Source organism: Lynx rufus, unplaced genomic scaffold, assembly GCF_022079265.1.
Source record: "Lynx rufus isolate CCGP_SWC_20201006 ecotype Redwood Valley unplaced genomic scaffold, mLynRuf1.p SCAF_28, whole genome shotgun sequence".
In the NCBI taxonomy this organism is placed as follows: Eukaryota; Metazoa; Chordata; class Mammalia; order Carnivora; family Felidae; genus Lynx; species Lynx rufus.
In genome coordinates, this window is record NW_025814843.1 from 7081324 (window position 1) to 7100571 (window position 19248).

The window sequence follows — 19248 nt, forward strand, 5'->3', positions numbered from 1 at the left end:
TCCAGACTTTAAAATTGTTCCAAAGCTTCCGAATTTAAAAATTGTTCCAGGGGCGCCTGGGTGGCTCAGTTGGTTGAGCATCCAACTTTGGTTCAGGTCATGATCTCACGTTCCATGAGTTCAAGCCCCACATCGGGCTCTGTGCTGACAGCTCAGAGCCTGGAGCCTGCTTCAGATTCTGTGTCTCCCTCTCTCTTTCCCCCTCCCCCACTCATGCTCTGTTTCTCTCTCTCTCTCTGTCAAAGATAAACATTTAAAAAAATTAAAAATAAAAAAAATAAAAATTGTTCCAAATTTCCAGGGGCACCTGGGTGGCTCAGTCAGTCAAACATCGGACTCCTGATTTCGGCTCAGGTCATGATCTCATGGTTCATGAGTTCAAGCCCCACGTGCTGACAGAGCCTGCTTGGGATTCTTTCTCTCCTTCTCTGCCTCTCTCTCTCAAAATAAAAAAATAAACTTAAAATAAATAAAATAAATTGCTTCAAATTTCTAGTCATTAGTGGCTCCAGAATGGCTCCCCCGGGAAAGATGAGATTATGCATTTTCAAGGATGCATCCACTGGGATGACCAATCTGAGAAATGCTACTGACATGAGCGAGTATGGGACAAGGAATTGGATCACATGAAATCCACAGACCCTCCCAACACTGAAATTCTATGGTAATTTATGTCTTTTCTCGTCCTGCCATTTTCACCTCAGCAAAATAATGATAGATTTTCTTTCTCTATCTAATCTCTGATTCCCGCCCCCCACCTTGCCCCATTTCTGAGCTAGATTTTATCATTTGGGTGATCGTCTGCAGAAATATTTATTTTTCAAATATATAGCAATTTTTTTTTTCAGGGCAATACTCACATCAAAAATTTTCTTGACCGCTTCTGTCTGGATTTTGTCAAAAAGATCAAAGTCCTTTTCTTCCACCATCTTGTCCCGATAAACCCGACTTGATTCATGTAGATAGAGCTTTACGAGGTCCTGTGTGGATTTTACACATTCCACAGAGGAGAAGAGAATGCCCTTTATAGAGAGTAGACCAAAAATAATGTGAATAACAATTTAAAACTACAACAGCTACAACTTATTAAACCAGGTACGTGACAGGTACTGGACTAGAAGTTTCGCCAGGTAAAACTCATGTGACCACCATGATAAACAATTTCTACAAAAATATAACTTTTACTACATCCATCTGGTATAATGTGGAGATTGGGATTCAGAAAGACAGGAAGCATACCTAATGGCATATATATAGTATGTGGTCTCAGCAAGGTTTCAAAACCTTGAGGACCTGGAATTTTGATCACTGCATTCCAAACAGCCACAGTGAGGAGACAGGTGGCCTCTTTGCCGTGTTTCAACTCCCTAAGTACCGGTTTGAGAACCAGTCTAGGCGACAACTGTTTATGTAAAATCGGAACGATGACAAAGGGTGACTCTAGCTAACCTTTGCAGGTCAGTAATCCATTTTACCCATCTTTAGAGGGTTCCCCTTCTGTATACCACAGGGATCATCCCAAACATTTACTATCCTTTTCAAGTTTCTCTGTCACCTCACCTCTCTGCTACGATTAGCTAACGTCTCAGCCTCATTTTTCATTGAAAACTGGAGACAACCAAGATGAGAGTCTCTGAATGACCTCAACGAGTCCTGTAATTTGAAACTCATCTGTACCTGTGTTTCCCCCCAATTATTTTTTTTTTTATCATGAGGAAAAGTGGTCATGTAATTATCCCTCATTACCAACAGGATGAGCACGGCAGAAAGTTCTGGTTGTAATAGGACTACCAGTCTAGTTCCTCATGATCACCACTTCCCATAAAATCTAGATCTCGGTTTCACCAAATTCAAGTTGTTTTCTGGCGCTGCATACTTTCTGTGCCTTCGTGCCTTTTGCTTTTCTAGCTATGCTCATATTTCAAGATCCAGTTCAAGTGTGATCTCTTTCTTGAAGTGTTCCATAGCACCTCCTTTCCTGTCCAACAGCACTTTCTCTGATGTGCCCTACGTCGAGATTTCTGCTTTTAGTCGTGGCAGAATACCTGATCACAAACCAATCCCGTGAAGTCAACTACAAAAGATAGGGAACTTATCTTTAAAGCTTCATCGTTTTAGAGGCATTAGGGAGTCACCAAGGCAGTGAGGACTCAAGGGGCTACGATACTAGGGAAGAGAAGGAAGAAAGATGAACCCAGAATTTGGTACTATTTTTTTTTCCTTCAGGCATTTTCCAATTCACAAGTAATGGCTCATAGGTTCAGAAATCAAAGAGAGACAGACAAGTGAAAGGTTAAGATGCTGAGCAAAGTTACCTCATCTCAAGTGGTAGGAAGGGTGAAAGTTGAAGTTCAGGGATTAGCAAGAAGGGGTTCATGGCTAAAGACCTCAGGGGAGCTTCTCAAATGGTGATACATCAGGAGTATGAGTGAGTCACAATCATTCAGTCCTCACAGAAACGAGCCCAATTTCAACTCCTCAATCCCTGGTACCTACTGGCCAGAAGCAGAAGTATGTAATCTCTGAAGGAAAATATCATCATATAAACCCTCAAATTATCTGAATAGCTCTGCCCTGACAGTGTGGAGCCTGACTCAGGGCTTGAACTCATGAACCTGGTAGAACATGACCTGAACCGAAACCAAGAGTTGAATACTTAACTGACAGAGCCACCCAGGCACCCCTGCACATTTTAAAACTCCTAATGTCTGGCCATCAAACAAAAATTACTGGAAATACCAGGAGACATGACCAAATCAGGGGGAAAAAACCCAGCCCACAGAAGATCTAGGTATTGGAATTATCAGACACAAGAGCTTTAACAAAACTATGATTAAAATGACCAAGAAATTAGGGGACATCAGGTAAAGAATTTCATCAAAGGAATGGAGCCTTTAAAAATGAATCAGGGGTGCTCAGGTTGTGATATCATGGTTGTGAGGTCTTCTCAACACAGAGAATACTTGGGATTCTCTCTCTACCTCTCTCTCTGTGCCTCCCTTGCTCGCTCACACACACACACACACACACACGCGCGCGCGCGCACGCGCGTGCTCTCTCTCTCTCACACACACTCTTTCTCTCAAAATAAATAAGTAAACTTAAAAATGAATCGAATGGAAATTGTCAGATTAAAAATTACCCCAAATTACTGTTACTGAAATTAAGAACTTAATCAATGGAGTTGACAGCAGAATAGACAGAATTGAAAAGAAAATCAGTGAACAGGAAGAGAGAGTAGTATAAAACATTCAGATTGAATCACTAAGAGAAAAAAGAAAGAGCATAAGGGACATATGAGACCCAGTGACAAGGTCTCATATACTTGCATTAGAATACTAGAAAAAAAGAGCAGAAGTAACATTTGAAAAGATATTGTGACTTCTCTAAAACTGAAAAAGAAACCTGAAAAGAAAAGACATCAAGATTCAAAAGTGCTGCAAACACTAAGCAGGATAAATACAGAAAATACCACTTAGAAATCTTGGGAATAGTGAAAATTTTGAAAATCAAAGACAAACAGAAAATCTCAAAAGCAGGCAAGTGAAAAAAAAAATATGTGTACTGTAAAGGAAAAGTAAGACTTAAGACTTCCTCAGTAGAAACAATGAAAGCAGAGGACAGTTGAATAATACCTTTGAAAAGCTGAAAAAACATAGCTGCCAACCTAGACTTCTAAACCCCCTCCAAGAATTGTTTTTTTGTTTTTTGTTTTTGTTTTTTAAGTTGGGCTCCACATTGGGTGTGGACCCACAACCTTGAGCTCAAGATGTGAGCTGAGATCAAGAATCAGACACTTAACTGACTGATCCACCCAAGGTGCCCTCCCCCCAATTCTTTTAAAAAATAAGAAATAGGGGCGCCTGGGTGGCGCAGTCGGTTAAGCGTCCGACTTCAGCCAGGTCACGATCTCGCGGTCCGTGAGTTCGAGCCCCGCGTCAGGCTCTGGGCTGATGGCTCAGAGCCTGGAGCCTGCTTCCGATTCTGTGTCTCCCTCTCTCTCTGTCCCTCCCCCGTTCATGCTCTGTCTCTCTCTGTCCCAAAAATAAATAAACGTCGAAAAAAAAAATTAAAATAAAATAAAAAAAATAAGAAATAAATACATTTCCAGTTAAATAAAAACTGAGAGATTATTTTCTAGCAGATATAAACACCACTAAAATCTACAGGAGAGCTTCAGGTAGAATGAAAATGACTCCAAATGGAAGAACAGAAATGCACCAGGGATAGGGGAAGTGGGAAGATAATATGTGAGTAAACCTAAGTAAATGTTGACAAAGACAAAAGTATTCATGCGTTGTGGGTTTTCAATACACACTGAATTTTAAAAATAATAATAGAATCAAATTGGAGGGATATAAGTTGCTCTAAGACCCTTGCAAGTGATAAAGTGCTCATTTACAAAAGAATAAAATGATGCATTTGATAATCATTAGATGAAGAGTAAAAAGATGTACTGCATGCTAAGAGGGGAGAAAATAAAAAACAAAAAGTGATTAGTTTGATAGAATACAAAAAGTGAGGGGAAAGAAAACATAGAACAGCTAGAACATACTGAAAACAAACAGTATAGATTTAATCCTAAATTTATTATTATATAAAATCAAATCAAATATGAATGAACATGATATTTTCATTAAAAGACTATGATTATTAGACTCGATTTTAAAAATCCAACTATATGTTGCCTATAAGAGATATACCTTAAATATGAGAAAAAAAGGCTGGAATAAGAAATTGGAAATAAAGCAGGATATTTAATAATAAGTAAAAGGGCAGTCCACTAGGTAGATATACTAATTCTAAATGTATGTGCACCTAATAACACCACTTCAAAACATATAAAACAAATGTGACAGAAATAAAAGGAGAAATGGACATGTCCACAACAACAGTGGGAGATTTTAGCATACCTCTCTTAGAAATGGACAGAGCACATAGTAAAAAAAAAAAAAAATCAGTAAGGATATAAGATATTTCAATGACATGATTTATAAGCTTGACCTAGTTGACATATTGATTTAACTACACGCGGCATCTGAAGAAAGCACTATTTAAAAAGTGCCCATTGGTCATATCTTGGGACATAAAGCCAGTCTCAACACACTTCATATTTCAAAGGAATAAAATAATTGAGTATATTTTCTGAAATGGTGAAATTAAGCTGAGCATCAACAAGAGAAAGGTAACTAGAAAATCTCTCAATTTTGAAAAACAAAGCAAGATAACTAGAGAATCTCTCAATTTTGAAAAACAAAGCAATACACTTCCAAATATCCCATAAGCTAAAGGAGAAATCACAGGGGAAATTAAGAAATATTATGAAGTGAATGATAATAAAAATACAACATATAAAAGTTTGCATGATACACGGAATAGTGATAAATTCATAGCATTAAAATGAACATTTTAGAAGAGCTGAAAGGCTGAAAATTGATGATCGAACTAGACACATCAAGAAGCTAGAAAAAGGAAGACTAATCACAAACCTAAAGAAAGAGATTATACAGTATTTATTAATAAGATAAAAGCAGATATCAAATAGACACAGCAAACAAGGTAAAAAAAATTGATATACTTTTCAGTTTCTTTGAAAAGATTATCAGAATTGATAACTCTTTAATAAGCCCGATAAAAGAGAAAAAGAGAAAACGAGAAAAGGCACAAATAGTATCAGTTTTAAGAAAGAGGACATAATGTCAGATACAACAGATATCTAAAAGATAATCACAGGACATTATAAATGACTGTATGCTAATAAGGTAGAAATTGATGACATTGACATCTTACCACAACTGACACATGAATAGAAAATCTGAATTGTCTAATATGTACGAAAAAAGTTGAACTCAGAGTGTAAGACTGGCCATAAAAAATCTCCAGATGGTTTCATCAGTAACTTCTTCTGACATTTAAGGAAGGCTCACTACAGTGTTTTACAAAATCTTCCAGGGAGTAGGAAAGGAGAGACCACTTCCCAATGCACTTTATGAGGACTTCATAACCTTAGGGTACAGAAGAAAGGAAAATTACAGGACAATCTTATTAACAGAGGTGCAAAAAATATATTAAAAAATAGCAAATGGAGGGTGACTGGGTGGCTCAGTGGGTTAAGTCTCTGACTCTTGATTTTGGCTCAGGTCAAGAGCTCATGGTTCGTGAGATCAAGCCCCACCTTGGGCTCTGCACTGACAGCGTGGAGCCTGTTTGAAATCTCTCTCCCCTTTCTTTCTGCCATTACCTCTCTCTCTTTCTCCCTCTCTCTCTCTCTCAAGATAAATAAACATTTAAAAAAATAGAGAATGGAACCCAGCAAAATATAAAAGGCTCAGCATGCAGGAATTAAGTTGGGTTCATTATAGGAATGCAAGGGTGAGCTAAGATTCAAAAATAATCAATGTAGGGGCGCCTGGATGGCTCAGTCGGTTAAGCGGTCAGCTTCTGCTCAGGTCATGATCTCGTGGTCCGTGAGTTTGAGCCCCGCGTTGGGCGCTGTGCTGACAGCTCAGAGCCTGGAGCCTGTTTCAGATTCTGTGTCTCCCTCTCTCTGACCCTCCCCTGTTCATGCTCTGTCTCTCCCTGTCTCAAAAATAAATGTTAAAAAAAATGAAAAATAATCAATGTAATTTATCACATTTCCAGAAACAATGAGAAAGAAATCAATATAATTATTACAAAAGCTACAGAAAAACCACTTAAGTTTCAATATACATTCATGGTTAAAACTCTTAGACTACACACAGGAAGAAAGTTTCTTTATCTGGCAAAGAGCAACCACAAAAACCTAAAGTAAGCATCACACACTATTAAAAGCTCTTCCCCCTAGAATTAGGAATGCAACAAGAGGCAGCTCTCTCAACTTCTCTTCAACGTCATACTGGCGGTTGTAGCCAGCACAATAGGACAAGAAAAAGAAATTGTAAGATTTAAGGACTGGAAAGAAATTATTACTAGTATTTTTTTTTTTTTTACCAATAACATGATTGTATATATAAGCATAAGTGCATTATTGAACAAAGATACAAATTAATATTTGCCCTATGATTCTGTTTTCATAAAGTCCAAAAACAGGCCAGAAGAACTTACGGTGTTATAAACCCAAACAGTATTTACCTCCGGGAGGGGAGGAAAAACCAAATGGAAGGGACAAAGCAGAAGGAGTTTCAGGGATGCCGGGAATGTTCTATTTCTTTTTTTTTTTTTTTTTAATGTTTATTATTGAGAAACAGAGAGAGACAGAGCATGAGCAAGGGAGGAACAGAGAGAGAGGGAGACACAGAATCCAAAGCAGCTCCAGGCTCCGAGCTGTCAGCACAGAGCCTGATGCGGAGCTTGAACCCACAAACTGCGAGATCATGGCCCGAGCTGAAGTCGGACGCTTAACTGACTGAGCCACCCAGGTGCCCCAAGGGAATGTTCTATTTCTTGATCTGAAGATCTTGATCCATTTCTTGTGGTTACAGAGGTGTGATGGCTTTGTAATAACTAACCAAGCTGTGTGCCTATGACTTGTGGGCTTTCCTACTTATATGTTGTACTCTGATAAAAGTGTATTTTTAAAAATGGAAGAAATTCCGTTAGGTCCCTTGGGCCCCACCCCCCCACACATCTCGACCTCTCTTCTTCTTTGCTCTCCTCGGCATGAGCCCGATGAGATGCAGAGGGCAGGGAGAAGTACCCACCAGGCACCCCGACTTCCTGGACTGTCCCTTACAGTGAGGTATGCTACTCACCCACATGAGCACATCAAGCACAAATTCTGCCCCACCTTAGTTACGTGTGGCATTGAGATGGGAGCAGTTGATGATTTCTGCCACTTGGAGCTTTCTCAGATGGTGTCCTGGTCAGGACAGAGTGAGGGAAGTGTAGAGAGGGTCTGAATTCCTGAGTTGCAGGTCACACTGGAAGGAGGTGATGCCTGGCTCCTACCAGGCATCCAGCCACCCCCTAGGTGCTTCCATCAGGCCGTTAGACAAGTAGCCAGGGGAGGCTGTAGTCAAGCTGGGAGCCTGAAACTCCCCCCTGGAGGAGGAGGGCGGGGGCTGGGTGGTTGCAGGGAGGCAGGTGCTCCAATGGGGGATGTATTTTCCCACCGTGGTGGCAGGTGGCTGACAGCTGGCAGGCTGCAGACAGGCAGGCAAACAGGGCCCCGGGGGTTGCCACTCAGCCTGCCTGAGCCAGCCAACGAAACAGGCCAGGGGGAACAGGAGACGTTGCCCCCAGGCCAATACCCCCCCCTCCTTGGCGCTTCCTTGACATTACGCTGGCCGCCACTGAGACAAGGCTGGAATATGGCGGTGAGCGTTTTGTAATTGAACGTTCTAGTTTTGGATGTCGGTGACGCTGCCTTCCGGTGATGGGATCATGCTCAAGGCACTTGATTTGTCTGTGGCTCAGTGTGTCCCTTCCAAATTGGAAATAATCGCTGTTTTGCCTTGCATGATGGTTGCAAGGATTCAATTATTCGCTAATAGATGTAAAAGGCCCAGGACCGCGCTCCATAATTGCTACAGGCCAATGTCAGACTTTTTATGAGGGCCCACTCTGGCCTCAAATGATCTTTCCAATTCTGTCTCTCCACGACCACCTCCTTCCCCTCACTTTCCATCCCCCATGGCCCGACGCCTGTTACGCATTCCACTGATGTTGTCTATGCTTTTCTGCCTTTGTGACCATTCGTGCTGTCACCTGGCTGGTAACTTCCCTGAGCCTCCGTTAAATTGGGATAATAACGTGGGTCCCGAAGGGTTGTCATGAGTGCGTTTCAGAGCGTACGGGTGACAAGGCGTCTGTCCAGGCAGGAGCTGGATGCTTCTGGTCAACCAGATCTAATGCCCTTCTCCCTTCACCTCTGCCTTATGAGCAATGTGAGTTTGACCCAATTAACTCCTTTCTTGCCTTTGAAAAGTACAGATGGGGACATTCTCACCTCGTGCTGCTGCGGTGAGATTTAAGAGAGGTAGTATGTGATAAAAGAGGTCTTTCTCAATTAATACTCAGTAGAGGAGAGAGAATAGTGGGCATGTACGAATTTTGCCATCGTCCTGGCCTCAGAGCCACAGACCTGAAGGCTTTACGGGCTTGGAGTGGGGTCTTTCTTGCTGCCTGAACTACCTTATGCTTGTTCCCCTCTCCAGAAGTGTGGATGAAGAGGACAGAATGGTGTGCAGGAAAGAGGTCCTGGCCAGGAACCCAAAGACCCGGCTTCTTGTTCCAGTCCCTTCCCCTTCCTAGGAAAATCTACAGAATCTCTGGGGGTCTCTGCTTCCTCATTTTTTAGCAGAGTTAGTGTTTAGGAGGTATGTGGCCCACAGGGCTGTCCTGAGGTAGCTTAAGTGTGTACTCAGAGACTGGTCCTTACGCGGGGAGGCTCAGTGTCTCTCTAGGTGAAGCCACTCCAGACACAGTTCTCAGACCTCAGAACTAATGGTCAGAAGATTTCTGCTTTTTACAACCAAAGGTCCTGGCTGGACCACGCAGGCCCTACGTTCTCAGGATCGGGACAGGTAGCGTCCTGGGTAATTAATTCCAAGTACACGTGCTGACCACAGAGGGTCACGTCTCACTCCCCGGTCGCATTGACAGCCCCCTACAGGTGTGGCCTCTGCTTGGTGTAAAAGGCATCCTTCCTGCCAACTTGGGGAGGACCGTGTCCAAAAAGTGGTCTCCACAGGTTCTTGCCCAAGATGGGAAAGTTGCAGCCCCCATCCTGTGAGGAAGAGGGGACCAGGCTTTGTTGCGTTGCCCTCTGGAGGTTTTGACAGTGAAGGGTCAAGCAACTGAAGGCAATGGGCAGAGACAGGCCATCGCTATGCAGAGGAGAAAGAGCTAGAAGAATCTGCGATGGCTGTGGCCTGGAGAGGAAGCTGGAGTTTGACAACAGAGGCCTCCTGGAGGCTGGCAGGTACTACCTTAGGAATACTATGATGTGGCTTTTTCAGGAAGCGGATCTATCCCGCCTGATTTCGGGGGACATTCTTTTTGTTCCCAAGAACCATGGTATACCACCAGGGCCTGCAAAGTAGTTTTTCTCTTTCTTTCTTTTCTTTCCTTCCTTGGCATGCTGGAATCAGTATGTAGCATTTTCTTCAAGATGCTGAGCCTTCTCCAACCCAAAGGAGCCAACTCAGAAACGTGTCCTGGGAAACCATGTCTTTGGCAAACAGAACTCTACCTGGTTGACGTCCCTCCTCATGGAGCCCGTGGCCCCATCTACCTGATTGTGTTCATGATTCTGTACGAACGGCGCCTTTGCGTAAGGGTTTGGTGCTGTTATTTTACCAAGAACGGAAGGGCCCAGATTATCAGCGAGCCTTTCAAGGGCGTCTCCGTACAGATGGACTCACCTGGAAAATGTTGGCGAGGTCTCGGAGATTGAAAACGTAGTGGAATTTGATCGCTGTGGGTAGGAATGTGGTGGCGATCTTCTGGTGGAAGGTGAGGGCCAGATTGATGAGCTGGGGGCTGGATTTCTGCAGAGACTCTGGGAAGTTTCCAAGCTTAAGGTGCTGAGTCAGGATGGTGCTGTAGATGGAGGCCAGGGCGTCTGCCCCAGGGACGGAGAGGACGAGCACGCTAAAGTGGCGCTGTACGAGAGAACAGGCAGGGGCCAGGGGTCAGAGTCAAGATCGCCTCTTGGGGCTCTGGGTAGAGCAACAAGGAATTCTTATGAGGCTTTTGGATTCTATATTCCGATCACACTTCTCACACCGAACCCGAACTTAGAACAGAACTTGAACTCAGAGCGTCTGAGCCCAAACTAGGATTTGACACTGGATATCCCCACGACCTTGAGAGAGTCATTTCATCTCTCTGATGTTTTCCCGCTCCAAAGAGTGAGCTAAATCAGATGAACTCTATGGCCCCTTCCAGCTCTAAAAGCTTCATGGCTCTGGGTCTAGGAGTTTCTTTGTCTCCCCAGAAACGCAAATCAGCATCCCGTATGATTCGCCACTTTGAGAGGCTGGACGGGGGAAGGACCAGTTACTACTTGGCATTGAGGGATGTGGGCCCTGGTGAGCTAGTACTTATTTAGGACTCAGGTACCACAGCTCCCTCCCATACCTGAAGCCGTGGGTTGATGGTGAAGCTGCCCGCAGTGGGGTTCATACAGGAGACATATTGCACATTCCTGATCTCCTTCAGGGACAGCTTGTTCCGGTCATACCTGGAACAGTCAGAAACCACAGGGAGAGCTGGGTGATGGCCCAGGCAGGTGAGTGCCTTGTTAGGGTGAGGTGGGATGTATCCTATCATTTATATGCTTGGGGGGTGAAAAAAAAAAAAGCCTAGATCCATCGGTAGAGATCGGAAAAGGATAAGAGGCTGGGCCCAAATCCTGAGGGATCCAACATCTATGGAAAGATCACAGAAAAAAGAAACCATAAAGGTCTAAGAGGTGGGGGGGGCATTAGAGGGGTACGGCAGCCCAGAAGCCAAAGGAAGTTGGTTCCTTCCAAGAGGAGAGAGCAGTCAAAGAGAATCTGAAAGAGAGTTGACCCAACGGGTCTGTCAGGTCTCACCTAAAGATACAGTTAGTAGTTGAGCAGGAAAAATTCAGTAAAGTGGAGGAAACAAACACCAGGGAGTGGAGTGAGCGGTGGTGGGGAAAGTGGGGAAGTGGAAATCGAGATATGTGGCTATGTGGGAAGAGAGAACGGGTCATCAGTTAGAAAATCATGTTTTTGAATGCAACAGAAGAAATCTAGGTGAGTCTCAATTTCGATGGGGAGGAGCCAATCAGGAGGTAAGAGGCAGTTGCCGAAGGAGGTGGGGGGAGAGACGAACCAGAGGCTGGTGACGGCTCGGCCTCAGGGAAGGTGGGTCAGGAGGAGGGAGGAAAGGACACCCTCGCGCAGCTACGGAGGCAGGAAACAAAGGCGGAACCCACGGTCAGCAGCGGAGGTGGGGCGGGAAGCCTGAGGACAGACAGGAGGTCTGAAGCAGCCATCGCCGTGAGCGGAAATGCAAACATGCTGAGGCAGCCGGGCGGGATTTCCAGAGAGCTCCTACTGCCCACTTTGGGCTCGTGGCCACGAATCTAAAGTAAAACTCGTGTGTCACATCGATCTGTTCCTGTACAGCCGAGCCGCCCAGATGCTGGTGTGCACGCTGTGGGGGGGATGTACACGGCAGGCATCCCGCAGGAGGTGTTAGCGATGGCTGAAAGGCGACTCAGGTCACCATCACAACCACGCTTCTCTCTGAATTCCCCGAATTCTCAGCAGCTAATTCGACGTGGGGTAGGAAGGCGAGCCAACGTTGTCTCCAATCACAGACTTTTTTTTTTTTTTTTTTTTTTTTCTGGCAAGTTCAGACCTTTTGCCGTCAACAATTACGCTGTGGCCGGAGACAATAACAAACTCTGCGAATTTCCCCGAAAGGGACAAAGGCTGTTCAGACCCGCGGACATACGTGCACCACACAGGGTGTTAGCGGTTATCGCTCAAGTACCAGCTCAGGGACTTGGGACCACAGCAGGGGACAGGAGAGGTTCATTCTGCTTTGGGGGTTTGGAGAAGGCAACTTTTTTTTTTTTTTAATTTTTTTTTTTCAACGTTTATTTATTTTTGGGACAGAGAGAGACAGAGCATGAACGGGGGAGGGGCAGAGAGAGAGGGAGACACAGAATCGGAAACAGGCTCCAGGCTCTGAGCCATCAGCCCAGAGCCCGACGCGGGGCTCGAACTCATGGACCGCGAGATCGTGACCTGGCTGAAGTCGGACGCTTAACCGACTGCGCCACCCAGGCGCCCCGAGAAGGCAACTTTTGAGATGAATGTTGAAAAAAAAAGTAGGTTTTTTTTTCCCCCCTTAGGTAACAGCTCAGTATGTCCCCTGACCAAATTTCCCATGTCGGTACTGATTCCTGGGTCTGAAAGTGCACCCCAGGGGACACAGTCCTGTGGGGACTGTGGTTTGCTATGGGGATTCTCATCCAGCACCAGCGCTAAACTGCAGTTTGGGGCTCCAGGGGAACAGCCTTCAGCTCTGCCTTAGGCCTCCCCCCTCAACCCCCCCCCCACGGGCCCCAGGCCCTTTGCACATGTGTGCTTACCAGTGGCCATAGTCCAGATGCTGCCTGATGATGGTGTGGGGCTGCACGGTCCCATAGGCATCCACCTCAGGCAAGTTCATGTCATCAATGAAATAGATCAGCTTCTTGTTGCCCGGGGGGCCATAGTTTCTGCCGGCCTTCTTTTCTAGAGGCTTCTCCAGGACAGCTGAGGGGAGAGCCAGTGGGTGAGGGAAGGAGGTTCGAATCTCAGAGGCCAGTGCGGAGACAGAACCAGTGCCAAGGACAAGCCGTGGCGCAGCGTGCACCTGCCTAAGTCCTGGCGTTCTACGGGACCAGAGGTGAAGCGGGAGCCCGCCTGGCACTAAGGGGGACTGCACAGACCAGGCACCGAACGCCTCACTAGGCGTGGACCCTCTCGGGTTTCTACAAAAGCGCACCATCTCATTTAATTCTTGCAACGTCCGTGCCGGATTCGTCTTAGCATCCCATTTCACAGAGGAGGAAACCGAGGCTCGGAAGAACAAAGAAACTCTTCTAAGGGGAGGTCAGGGTACAAGTCTGGGACGGTTAACTTTCAGAGCCCAGGCTCCTCCGATCGTTCCTGGGGTCCCCAGGTTTCTTTGCTTAGAGAGTCGAAACAGAAGATACCTTCCCGGTCTCAAGGCGTGGCACTCTACCCTCGAGGAAATCTCCAGATAATCGGATTGTGGAGAGACCTGCCCGCTCCGGCTGAGACAGCACAGGAGCGTGGAGGCCGGGGCTCCCTTATCAGCGTGGGTGGAGGCCCCTTCCACACCTGGGGTACAAAACAGGAGCTACTGGGGGCGCCTGAGCGGCTCGGTCGGTTAAGCAGCTGGCTTCGGCTCACGGGTCGCGGGTTCGAGCCCCGTGCCGGGCTCCGTGCTGACCTACTTGGGATCCTCTCTCTCCCTGCCCCTCCCCTGCTCTCTCTCTCTCTCTCAAAAATAAATAAATAAAAACATTAAAAACAACCCCCAGGAGCTGTTGGATACTTTGTGAGCATATTCTCAGAGTATTCATCTCCCAGGTGGGGGTGGGGGTGGGGGTGGGGGTGGGGTCTTCCCCGAGTGGGAACAGGAGCAGAGAATTGCCCGGAAGCTTCCAGCAATGCCAAGGGCTTCTCCACTGCTTTCGGGTCACCAGGACCCTATCAGAGCATCTCCGTGCTTTTCCGGAGACTTCAGTACAGAATGACTCTCTTCTAGGAAGTGTTTCTTCAAACGGCACCGTAGTCCAGCGTGACGGGACTTGCTTGGAACAAACTTAAGTAATAGAGTGGAGATACGTGCATTTTTTCCCCCAGTAAAGCAATTAAATATGTATCGCAAGAACAGACATGTCTTATTATAGCTGGAAGCTCGAAGAAGCGTGAGTCTTCCCTTGAAAAACAAGTTTGTAAACAAGGAGAAAGTGTCAACAGACATTTGGAGGTGACAGAGGAAGACACGTCCCTTTGAGAAGCCTGAAGATTCTTAATTTCCTGGTCCTGAGTTAAATTAAGGGTTTCAAATACGAATTAGATTTCAATGTAATTAGCATCCAATTAACATACACCATCAACCAATTAATCACCCAACACCTTTCTCCCCCTAAAGATATAACAACCATATACGAGATCTGTCAAAAGGAAATATAATTAATGGGCTGCCAAGGACATGTTTCTGAGAACAGGCCTTCTAGTAACTTCTCTTCTTAGGAAGACTTGTTTTCTCCTCCCTGCAAAGGAGGGATATTCAAATCAACCCCTGGAATGGAGCAGACCCCTCTAATTTGGGCCCGTCCAGCTCTACGTGCTTCTGAAGGATTATTGTGGAGAAAACCACATCAGTTTGCAAAAAGCGGGCTGGGAACGCCTCGGACCATCCCAGCAGAACGCCGCTGAGTCCCCCAGGGAGGGAGGACTCCCTCAGGAAAGGCAGCCGTGTTTTTGCTCCCTACGCGGCCAGACGCTGTTGCAACTCCCCTCCCGGACGGGACACAGGGCGGGAAGTGACAGTTTCCAGGCAGAACCGGAGAAGCAGGTGAACTTAAGTTGACGGCGAAGGCATCCCATGCACGAGACGCACAAGGACATGTGATCGTCCCCTCACATTTCAGGGTCCTGCATCATCGCAGACAAGTCCTGACGGTCAAGCCCATACCTGGGCCCCCCCGAGTTCATCAGCTCACCGAACGTCTCCCCTCGGACGGGCTGGTGTCCCGCCTGTGGCCGCGTGTGGCACCTGCCGCTCTGCGCTCTTCACACAGTTGCTTCTGCGAGATCGCAACACCATCGTGCGGTCTAAGAGCAAGTGCATTTTCCAAGCAGGTCCCCATCCGCTATCTCGTTTCGCCGTCTCCGCCGCGACCGCCCTTTGCCCAGCGGCTCTCACCTGCTCACCACGACATCGTCCCAAGGGCCTCCCTGCTTTCGCCCTTGATCTCTTCGCCACCCGGTGTTCTCAAAGCAGCAGACGGGAGTACCCTCGCCGGCTGGAAATCAGATCCTGCCCGTCTCCCGCTTAAAACGCACCTGGGGCAAAAGCCAGTGTGGTTCCGTCCACAAACCTCGCATCTCGGTTCTTCTCTCTCGAGGCTGTCCTGTTCACTCTCTCTGCTGCAGCCACCCTGTTCCGACACGTTCGCTGCCACAGGGCCTTTGCGCTGGCTGTTGTCCTCCCTGCCGGTAATCCTTTCTCCCAAATCCCAACAGAGCTTGCTCCCTCGCTTCCATCAGACATTAACCTGCTCCAATGGCATCTCTCGGTGAGCCCTTGCCTGCCCTCTAGCCAAAATTCACCCCTCACCCCAGTTCTCTGTGCCGGCTTCGTTATTCCCTGTGACACGCATCACCACTTAAAATGCCACACATTCAACTTAGGCATCGTGTGTGTGTCACCTTAACCCCCTCCGCACTATAAACTCCATGAGGACAGGAAATCTTTCTCTGGTTTTTTATCTCGCACACAGTAGGGCGTCCGAAAGACATTCATAAAATCAAGGAAGGAGCGAATGATGAGCCCCAGGAAGAGCAAAGAAAGATACGTTATATCTTTTTTTTTTTTTTTTTAAATTTTTTTTTCCACGTTTATTTATTTTTGGGACAGAGAGAGACAGAGCATGAACGGGGAAGGGGCAGAGAGAGAGGGAGACACAGAATCGGAAACAGGCTCCAGGCCCTGAGCCATCAGCCCAGAGCCCGACGCGGGGCTCGAACCCACGGACCGTGAGATCGTGACCTGGCTGAAGTCGGACGCTTAACCGACTGCGCCACCCAGGCGCCCCAAGATACGTTATATCAATGTCGTAATTAAGAACACAGAGGCTGAGGCTATTTGCATACCTTGCCGAGTGGGGAGCCAGGTCTGTAGATACCGAGGCTGATGCACCTTGCGTATCACCCCAAGAGAGAGCCCTCGCAGGCAAGCCCTGACACCCCAGCCCCCGTGTATGTCTGCCCCCGACCACCCCTGTCCCACAGATTCTTACGGTCTCTGAGCTGGGAGTAGGATGTCTGCTCTTCCGCAAAGCATGGCTAAAGGCTCTATATGGAGCCCATTACACGCCTGTCGTCACTGACCCCTCGGAGCAGCCCTATCATGTGTCAAAAATCTTTTAACAAATGAGCGGGTTCGAGGGTTTGAGCCCCACCTCAGGCTCTATGCTGACAGTGCAGAACCTACTTGGGATTCTCTCTCTCTCTCTCTCTCTCTCTCCCTCCCTCTCTGCCTCTCCCCCACTTGCTCTAGAGAAGCAAGAGGCTTAGAGAGAATAAAGGACTCTGTCCCAGGTCCCACAGCCACCGAGTGGCCCAGCCAGGATGCTAACCTGGGTTAGCAAATCACTTAAACGTTGTCACAAGGTGACTTCTGCGCTGGAGAAATCCCCGGTTTTGTGAACCCACCGCCTGGCCACACTTTTTGACAGAGATCATGAGTAATTAATCACGTCTCATTTTGTACCACTTCTCCTTTGCTTCGAGCTATTTTCTTTCTACACCATCTAGTTTTTCATGTGTTGAGACATTTCCATTATACTGTACGGACTTTGCATTTATTCCTTCCAAATATAATCATGCTCTGCGTGATTGTAAAAGTAATAAATATTCATTCCATAAAGATTAAAAAACAGAGAAAATCATAATGATGAACACGAAAATTACCTGTAATTCGATCACCTCGTGGGAGCCACTGTTTTCAATATCTTGGTGAATTTCATTCCAGTCTATTTGGTCTGTTTGGTTTTTCCTTTACAAAATCAGTTTTGCATATTCTGCTTGTGTGTGTGTGTATATGTACAAACAGATACACTTTGTCCATCCACATAAACATTATATGATAATATAGCCTCCTAAAACATGATATTAATTGCTGCACCGTGTCCCATAATTTGGAGGTACCAAAATTTATGGAGTGGTTTCTCTGTCGTCTCAAATGTATGCTGTATTCCATTTTTTTCCTATACTCTGAAGCCACCTCCACTTATCCTGAGCCGTGTGTCTGGCCCACGAGGTGACAGATCTTTTCATGATTTAATTTCCTGTCATCTCCTTTTTGAAAGACAGGCGGACGAGCTATCTGTAACGATGGAAGCGCGAGGCTCCCCGGGTTGAGGGTTCGATCGGATCTTTTCGGGTCCTAACCTCAACCTGTTAATGAATGGGTTACAGAGATTCACATCGCACAGAGATTCAGACGCCTGAGCTCCTATCTAATGAGTGTAATTAAGGGCTCAAATATTTGTTAAACGAATCATTTAAATTGCAGGTGGATGGTAAGAGAATTCAGAATCGTGAAGCGCATCATCTTCAGCCTCCTCTCTTTATGCTGCAGATGTAAGTCCCTCGATGCCTGGTCCGTTTCTTTGCTTCTCCTTTTTCGCTTTCTAGACTGTCTTGTCTATGGGTCATTGCAAATTCTTTTAGTCTTAAAAATTACTTATATTTTCTTTTAAGTTTTAAATATTTTTGAGAGAGAGAGAGCGAGTGCACGAGGGGCAGAGAGAGAGGGAGACACAGAATCTGAAGCAGGCTCCAGGCTCCGAGCTGTCAGCCCAGAGCCTGGCATGGGGCTTGAACTCATGAACTGTGAGATCAGAAGTCAGATGCTTAACCAACTGAGCCACCCAGGCACCCCAAATTACTCGTATTTTCTAAAAAAAAAATGAGAGAGTCTTCAAGTATTTGCAGACATAAAACAGACCAATTAAAGGAGACTAACCAAGGATTCCAAAGCCATATAGGAAAAGAAACGTGACTGGACCCATGATCCAGGTGACAGGGTTACTGTAACCAAATAAAAATGTATCTCACGCCTACCTGAAATCTCAGGACTAAACCTGTGTTTAGTTACAGCAACCACGACATCCTGGATTACTGGTACACATCCACTTCTAATTTTCTACGAAAAAAATTTTTCCAGGCGCTAAATTCTAGCGGGCATGTATCCTGGATACTTACTTCAGGCTGCAGGATGAGCGAGGTCGTCAATGGGCATTTTACAGGAGATGTAACAGTAACTTAAAGTTATCTTTCATCCTCCTGAGCCTCAGCGAAGCCCAAGGGTGGATCATTAAATTGTAACTCAGTAAAGGAAACGAAAGCATTGCAGTGGGTCTGTGGGTTTAGAAGGATAGGAGGAGGGCGGGTCCCTGCCTCCCTCAACGCGAGGGTTCAGTGTTCTTGATCTGTGCTCTGGGCAGCTGCTGGAGAGAAGTCAGTTGGAATCTGAGTCTTTCAATGACTACCCGAAGGGCCGATTTGATGTACTATCAAAGGGAAAACTATCCATGTGCTCTAGATATCAGATGAACGGAAGCAAAGTTGGCATTCGAGCGTGAAAAGCAAGAAGCCTGACCTAGGATCTCATCAAAGCCGATCAAATAAGACCGCGTGGCTCTTAACTCCTTGTGGGACTTTCAGGGAAGTCCCTTAACACCTCTAAGCCTCATTTTTCTCATCTTGCAAAATCAGAGACTGTCAGATCTGTGATGGACACGGTTTCCCAAATCCTCCTCTCTGAGTCACTTTCCAGCGAGGGTGGCCCTGTGACACGGTTCTGAACGGGAAGACACATGTATAGGTCACCGGGGTTCCTGGAGAGCTCTCGTTCCCTGACATGGGCCCTAACTCTCCCCTTTATCTTTTCCTTTGTTCCATTGGGAACGCAGATGTGATGGCAGGAGCAGCAGCCATTCTGCCAACCTGAGGAAGCAGCTAAGAGAATAGATAT

General features: G+C 46.2%; 1 protein-coding gene across 1 annotated transcript in view; it reads right to left on the minus strand.

Moving 5' to 3' along the window:
* Positions 1–19248, minus strand: part of DNAH9 (dynein axonemal heavy chain 9) — a 340134-nt gene that overhangs the window by 150265 nt on the left and 170621 nt on the right. Inside the window, exons 39-42 of the mRNA XM_047089868.1 lie at positions 13058–13223; positions 11065–11167; positions 10347–10586; positions 861–1022 (exon numbers count right to left, since the gene is read on the minus strand). Coding sequence (XP_046945824.1) covers positions 861–1022; positions 10347–10586; positions 11065–11167; positions 13058–13223 — 671 coding nt within the window. The remainder of the gene's footprint in view (positions 1–860; positions 1023–10346; positions 10587–11064; positions 11168–13057; positions 13224–19248) is intronic.